The sequence below is a fragment of the Rhea americana genome, unplaced genomic scaffold (assembly GCF_003343005.1).
Source record: "Rhea americana isolate MKP2758 unplaced genomic scaffold, rheAme1 scaffold_9, whole genome shotgun sequence".
NCBI lineage: Eukaryota > Metazoa > Chordata > Aves > Rheiformes > Rheidae > Rhea > Rhea americana.
Genome location: NW_028187088.1, coordinates 8,757,731 through 8,766,031, shown reverse-complemented (window position 1 = coordinate 8,766,031; position 8,301 = coordinate 8,757,731). Strand labels below are relative to the sequence as shown.

Here is an 8,301-nt window from a genome sequence, read left to right as displayed (position 1 = left end):
TGATGAAGTTGAAGGACGAATTTGATACCCAGCAGACCCAAGACAGAGTTCATATCCATATGTTCCCCACAAAAGAACGTGCTGAGACTACTCAGTCTTAAGACAAGATTAGGAGGGGGCAGAAGGGAACATAAGGCCAGAAGAGGCTAGAGAAAGGAGRGAGGAGAATCTTGGATTCTGCTCCCAAGACGATTTCTGTTTCTTGCTGCTTTAATATTACAAATGCTTAAACCAAAGCCTAGACACCTACAGAATCTTCAGGTTCAGCAGTATAGTATCCAGATATCCATCTACAAACCACTAGCTTCTTAGCTAAGGCTATATTCCATACATAACAAGATGCTTTTAATAGTGGACATTTACTACATTGAGCAAACACAGATATATTGAGATATAATAGTTGAAATCCTTGATGAATTCTCTTGATGAGATCTTGATAGTGATAAGACAATCATTAAAAAAAACCCAGCCCAAACAGTCAGGGTAACTAACAACTGGAAACTTATCTGGGCTCATGATGGATTCTGCATAACTTTAAGACTTTAAATCAGGACAGAAGTCACTTGAAAAATATGCTGTAACAAAAAGAAATGTAATAGTTTAAGGTAATTAAAAAAATTCATGCATATGCTGTTCGTGATATCAGAGTGCTGTGTTTCTAAGATAGAAACAGCAAATAGCAACACAGTTRCAGGGAAGATACCAAGCAAATAAAGGCTGCTCGATGTATCCTGGTTTATCACATCAGCCAGGCCTGATGGGGCTTAACGTCATCTTAGTTACTTGGTGCATACAGCCAAGGAGGCAGAGGCAGGACAAAAGCCACARTCACAAGGAGCCTTCCTCTTGTTCATTAGACACCACAGATCCCTGCAACTGTTTTTTAAAGCTCATAGGATTCTATTAACCAAAGGCAGACATAAAATTCCTCTCATGTCAGGAAGCTCACACAATGCCAAGAACAATTCTGTGGTAACAAGGCAGTGTGAATCTGGCTCTTAGGGAGATCCAGACTAGAGGATAGTATGCCTACCGCTTATCTGTCTGGTAGTTCCTGAACAATTCACTACCAAGTAGGAATGTCTGTGCTTATTAAACCTGCTGATACAATGAAATTAATGGATTATGGACTTCCAGCAGAGTTTTATAATTGTGTTTTCTTAATAAAACATGTTAGGGAAAATCTATTATTTTCATCTTCATGTGGAAGGCATTGCATGTGTTTAACCACAGGAAAGTCATGGCTTTGGAACAGTTAATCTCAGGAGGAGGAAAAAAAAACAAAAAATTAGTGGATAATTTGTGTAAATGGAGGGAGAAACATTACTAGAAAGTAAAAACACACAAGTGTTTAAGTATTTCAAAGAAAGACTAATTCATTTTCTCTGCAAAGGGAGGAAAAAATAGAAACCAAACAAACTTCTTGTACTCAGCTCCTTCCAGACAGATATTAATAAATAATACATTAATTTTTCCATTTTTAGGGAAGTCTTTTTTGTAACATTGTCTCTTCCTGCAGAATACAAAGAATAATTCAGAAACAAAACAGGTTTACTTTGTACATATATGATAGTAATTGAAGGCTACTACAGATGGTTCTGTCTGTTAAATGATACTTATAAAAGGAGTAGCTGAAGTTTAAATGGTACTTCTACAGACAGCATGTGTTTTGCTAGTGAACAGATTTAAAGAATCAAAGCTGCCTGTCCCTATGATTATGATACAGCTACAGCACCACTTTAATTCAGTACACAAGAGCTTACTTAGACTGAGCAACTGCTCAATGCTTTGTTTTATCCTTTTGTTCAGAGAAGGGCTTGAGTAACAGTAAGAAAGATGCGGTGCTACACTGAAAACATACATTTCCTTACGGGCTTTCCTATAATGCTTGCAATGTAGCAGTCAATTTGTTTCAAAAATACTTTCATATTCAGGTGACAGCACATTATTATTCCCATTACAGAAATCTGGATCTAAATTGTGAAGGATTATAGTAGCCCCATGTTTTATCTGCCCAATTTGAGATGTCTCAAACTTTAATCTTCAGGGCATACAGCACTATATGTACCTCATGGCATTACATGTAAGCCTTCATATATTCAGACTATATCCTACACCAGTGAGTAGCCAGCACTTCAGCAAATTTGATACCTGAGTTCCAAGACAGATAGGTCCTTGCAGTCACTTACACAATTAAAAATACATTCTAAAAAGTTCATGAATGTGGAAAGTAAATAACAGACAAAAAAGTTAGCCAGCAATACCTATTTAATGATGCTTTTATTTTACAGGATACAAATTTATTTTTTTTTTTAAGTACTCAACAGAAATTAAAGTGCTTAATTTTTACAATTCTCCAACTCCCACTTTATGTCCACATATACATATATTACAGAAAATATATACAATATCTGCAAATATTTTACATTCATATATTTCTTGACCATAAAAATTACCACTTACATTTGCACAAGTTACAATGGCGTTTAAATTTCACGTTTTTAATATTCTTCAGTTTATTGCAAAACCAGAACAAATTTACACCTCTTCAAAATATTAGTATTTTTACAAACAAAAAATATGTTTTCTCAAATTAAAACCAGAAATAATGCTTTCATAATGAAGAGGAATTACAGTGCATAGCCTACAATTCTGATGTCACATACTACATCTGATTCAGCTCCCACTACAATTAAAGTATTAATCCTCCTTGAAGGCTGCAGAATGGAGAATATACAAGTAAAAAATATGAAATTTCTATTGCAAATTCCCTGTACGTAACAAATTTGCGTTTCTGAATAATACTAGGGCACATACATGCAAAAACGCTTTGACACAGTTACCTCCTTTTCTGTAAATATTCACCATAAATAGTTAATGAATCTACAAGACTGAACTATAAACTGAAGTAGGTTGGTGTTACACACTAGCTGAAAAACATGTTTTATTCATAGAAATCTGCTTGAAGATTTTAGTAGAGAAAAACACAGTCTACATTCACTTGTGCTAGGAAGAAGGGAAGAAAGTGAAATGCTATGGATAAGTTGGGGGATAAATTTAATCAAGAGGTTTTATAGAAAGCAGACTGAATGCCTTATGAATTTTAGCTTATTTTTAAAAATTAGTTGGAAATAGTAAACATGCTACAAAAGTAGGTCCACTTCTGTTGATTTTTTACTCCTGAAAAGTATACTCAACATTGTCAATATAGATTATATTTTAAATGCATCACAGTGTATTTCTGATTGTAAAATACTGCTGTACTGCCCAAAACAAGTCATTTCTATATTATAATAGTCTCAAAAATATATACATATGCATTAAGTTACCATTATGTTCTATTACAGGAGAAAGATTTAGGCAATTTGACTAGCAGATTAAAAATCCTATCCAAAGAATACTTCCCTACAGACCTATGGCTCAGAATCAGCTAGGTAAATTCCTCGTACTGATAGGGCACAGGTTGGAGGAAAAACATAACTCCATATATTTCATTTTAGTTTTCAAATAGAACAATATACTACAAACTAAAATTGACCTTGTATCACTAATGGATTTACTTGAAGGACTGTCAACAAATTATTTCTCTTCTCCAATCATTTATTTGTTTTCAGATGTTACATTACCAGCTGCTTACACTCACTGCTGTCATTCCAGGTAAGACACAGTAAGTGAGCTGGTCTTAATTTCTAGAGATCGTGTTTTTCTGCAAATGTCTTTACATAATATAAGGCAGATTCTACATGAATTTAAATCATTGCAGCTATAGTAGCTCTAACAGGGCTATGCCTTTTTTTTTTTTTTTTTTTTAATGGAGAAAGCTCCTTTTTATTGCTTAGAATTACTTGTATGTGGAATGTTTGTTTTCCTTGAAAGTCTTTCCTTTAATACAAGAAACTCCTAAAATTAAAGTCTCAAAGAGAAAATCTGGGCTATTGCTTCTGAAATTCATTTCATTTATCCTGGTCTTGAAATGAAGGGCTGACCAGTTTTCATACCAGCTCTGTGGTTGCAATTAGAAAAAAAATCAAGAACGCCCCAAGAACCTGTCAAGTGTTTCTCCATCTTTCCCACTGAAATATACATATATATACATATGTGAATATAACCATATATATATATTTTTTCTTTTTTTCCTGACTCCACTTGAAATTCTTTAGACCACATCTATTCTTTAACTTCTTCTAAAGCTTATGTAGTGGTGTTTTATCCTACATTTAATAAGTGCATCAGTTTCATGCATTTTTTAAAAAATACAAAAAACCTCCTTGTCCTACAAAATGGATTTATAATCTTTGAAGAGTTATATAAAGCACTTGAGATGGTTTTGTATAAAATGGTGCCATTATGTTTTACATGCTTTTAACATTCTACTAACATTCTACTCCAAATAGAAGAGAATATTTTCTGTTCTCAATATTTATTTTGCACACTAAAAACGAAGTATCTTTTGGAGTGAACAAAACTACTCAAAGTTTGAAACTACTAGATCCTAGAGATTTTACAGCAATTCCTCAGCCAAGTAGGAGTACCTGATACAAGAAAACAATTTTTAGAAGACTTGGAAGAATGGTGCAAACATGCTGATGTCATGATACACTATTTTTCTAATATAAGAGTAAAAACATTAGGTCATATTGAAAATAAATGTTTCAAATAAATGTCATGATGAAATTAGGCCATTGTCCTGTTTGAATATGGACAAAAAAGCACAAAAAAGTTTGATCAGCTTTAAATTGCACAACAGAGAGTGATCATTTTTTAAAGTGAGAAACAAGCATTTCTTGAACACAGGAATTAACAAAGCTTAAGTAATGCAGCAGAGCCATTCATGTATGTTCATATATTATGAATGAATTCTCAGTTGTAGTTTATTCCCTACATGGACAGCTTTATGCTAGCAAGATTTAATGCTTTCTTTAGTTTAACAGCTGAAACGGGAGCAACATATACCATGTTAGAACTAAGATTTTAATCCATCACTTGGCTGCTTTAGTAATGATAATTAAGCTATAGCAGTTATTGCTTTGAACTTGTCCCTTTGCAGTCATAATTTAAAATTAAATAAAAAGTTTTGGATGCTGTATGTGGGTTAATCTGTGGAGAATGGAGTAAAAYGTTTAGAGGAGTGGTTAAATCTAGAAGCAACTTTTCCATCTTCTGTATTTCATTTAAAATTGGTGGAACTCACTTCTGCTACAAAATACACACAGAACCATACATTTGAGTATCGTTACATTCCAAGTCAGAGGAGAACAATTCTGAGCACACAATTAATTACGAGAATATGAAATAAGTCTCACTAGGAAAATAAAATATCCTGCTATATAAACTTCAATGGCTTAAAGTAAACATGAGGCTAACATCCAAATAAATAACTCCTAATGCTAGCTTTATCCGAAACCTACATGTTTATGCCCACCTATAAGGCTTCACTTGAGAGATGCTGAAATCAATCAAGCAGTCTCAGATTCCACTCAATACCATTATAGCAATAAGGCAGCCCAAAAGTTGCTGCTTCTTAATTTTCCATAATAATTTAGCTGGAATAGGTCTTCCTACTTGGCTCAGAACGAAGTTGGCAGGAGCTTAGAAAAGATAATGTGGTRCATGATTGCCATCACACCATCACATTATTTTGATAATCCATCTTATTTAGGGTCTTCCTTAAGGCAACTTATCCCCATACACTGAGCAAGCTGAACGTGAGAAGTAAAGTTATAATACATTAGGATGTAGTAAGAAGGCCCTGCAGAGCCYACAAGTGTATCTGAGGTTTTTTTTTAGAAGATACCCACTTTCAGGAGAAGGCCATGGAAAGATAATACAGCCACAGACATAATGTTCTTGCTTACCTGAATGTTTCTCCATCCCTATCCAAGGTGTACACATGACACATCGTAACAGCTGGGAAGACTTAGATGAAGATTTGTTTGTACCCACCAAAATGAATTTAAAAGGGCTTGAGGTACCTATAACTAAAGGTAAATATAGCTTGCTGTAGAAGTAACTTATGTTCAGAGAATTACAGAAGAGCTTGTACATCAGATAACATTAAAGTAATATCAAGCTAAGTTACATGCAGAATACACCCAGGGAAAATTCAGAACTGACACGTACAATGTCAGTTGTGGAGTTCCTACTCTRCAAAGCCATGTTCTGATACTACCAATGCTAGTGTAATGCTTTGAAGTGTAAAACCCATGGTAGGTTTTAGATTTGTGTGACTAAGCTCAAAACTCAGCCCACTAACATTAGGTTGTATGGAATTTGTAGGAGAGAACGGTAGACTCTTTGCACTCAGGTATGCACAACACTAAAAACAGAGGTGACTGCTAAATAAAAGGAATAACTTTTCAAGTGTCACAAAAAGAACAGAGTGAGATTTTAGTGAATAGTTTGTTTTGAAAACTCATTACAGAAAGGGTCCAGTCTAAGTCTGCTCTAGTGTTACTTACAAAACTGGACTTTACCTGAGCTGTTTAGCTTGAGATGTTCTAAAATCAGCAGTTATATTTGAGAAGCAAGACTGCTGAATATTCTCATGAAAGTTGATTGTAGAGGTTAAATATTTTCCTTCCTTTGAGGAGTCAGAAAAGAAAAGATGGAAACAACTTCAATTATCTATTGATAGTCAATCCCTACCCCTGTATTTACTGTATTTCATCCAAGGATGTTACAGTGAAAATTCTCAACTGGGAAAGTTATTTGCCTCTGTATATAAATAGCCTAATAGGAATGGAAGTTCACAGTGGACTTAATACCATAAGGCCCACAAATCTTTATTCCAAGAAGTGGAATGCAAATAAGGTCTATTAATGCAACTTCAGATTTGCAGGCTCAGATTTCATACTAGAATTCATATAATGCAGGTGCCACATTACAACAGTAATCCTTGAAAATTATTGTCATAAATAAGTATTGCAATATTTAGCCTTCTGCAAAAATTAAAATATTTTTGAAAGTTCAAAATGTTCAAAAAACCATAATAGCAAAAATACAAGAACCCAGAAGATTACTAGAATCTGTTCACTTTCTCAAACCACATACTGCTTTTTAGCAATTGACTACTGCACTCTTAAAAAGTAACAGTGATAGGACACTGAAGAAAAGCAACTATTCTTTTAAACACAACTGGAACTTACTTGCCCATTGCATGCCACTTAAATTACTGCTATTTTTTTTAATGCATAAAACTATCAAGATCATTACATGTCAGCTATTAAAACAAGTCACTGAACAGTATTTGTTAATTTAGGATTCTGTTTAATTTCAAATGGAAAACATGCTTTTTAAATAAATTATTTACTGATAGGAACCCAGTATCATGAAATCAAAGCAAAAATCAAGCATTGTACATTTTTAATACTGTACATATATTATATATTGTTTTCTCATATTTTAGATATTCTAGATTGAAAATCACTAGATTGTTTTCTTTATCAATTGAAACTTTAAAAGCCAATATACCTGTAAAAACAATTTGCAATACTTTAATTAAAAAAAGAAACGAATGAATACAACATATGTACAGCTCTGTGGAATTACATCTATAAACTACATACATTAAACCAAACTGTCCCTGCATATTTAACTACAGATCTATTTTGGCAATGTGGAGGTATATCTTTTATCCTGTTGCAAGTCCTAACATGTAAGTAGGAAGCGTCAATATTTGCATTCTTCAGGAAAGTAGCAAACTTTAATCAAATAGCAATTAGAATTTTCAAAAAGATCTGCATCAYGACAAACAAGTAATATGCTAAGGTTAGAAGGTATTTTTAATAGCATTCACATTTTTTTTAAAGTCTCTGAAATGAACCTGTACATTACCTTTATTGACAAAACATAAATATAAGAAAAAGATCCCTAAAAAGACCAGAATTTTTCCCAAACATAAAGTGCCAAGATGTGTATGGTAGTTAGAAGTTTTTTTTTTTTTTTTTTTTTTTTTTGATTGAGCAAAGGAAGGTTAACACAAAGAAAGTTAACCACAAATTCAATTTAAAATACCATGTGTTCTTGAGCTTCAGCATTCAGATTTTTTAGATGATTCAGACTGCTCCTCTAAATTCACTTGCAGTTCATTTTGACATTCTGGTGTCTCACCTTTGACAGCTAAATGAATAACTTTTAGCCATTTCTGTTTTAGTTCCTCATTGTCCGCAGCAAAGCTATGTACTGATTTAGATTGAGTCAGTTTGAAGCTGTGTGGGAGGTCAGCACTTCTTGGAGTGTCATCTACAGTATAGCCCAGAAGTGGAATTGTAGCCAGAGCTCTAACATCCTAAAAAGATGGAA

At 33.6% G+C, this 8,301-nt stretch overlaps 1 protein-coding gene across 3 annotated transcripts in view; it reads right to left on the bottom strand.

Moving 5' to 3' along the window:
- Nucleotides 1-2,250: 2,250 nt before the first annotated feature.
- The window catches only part of FGD4 (FYVE, RhoGEF and PH domain containing 4), a 72,577-nt gene continuing 66,526 nt past the window's right edge, over nucleotides 2,251-8,301 (bottom strand). For all 3 annotated transcript variants that reach the window (XM_085324196.1, XM_085324194.1, XM_085324195.1), the window contains one exon: nucleotides 2,251-8,287. In XM_085324196.1, coding sequence (XP_085180322.1) covers nucleotides 8,030-8,287 — 258 coding nt within the window. In that variant the 3' untranslated portion in view covers nucleotides 2,251-8,029. The remainder of the gene's footprint in view (nucleotides 8,288-8,301) is intronic.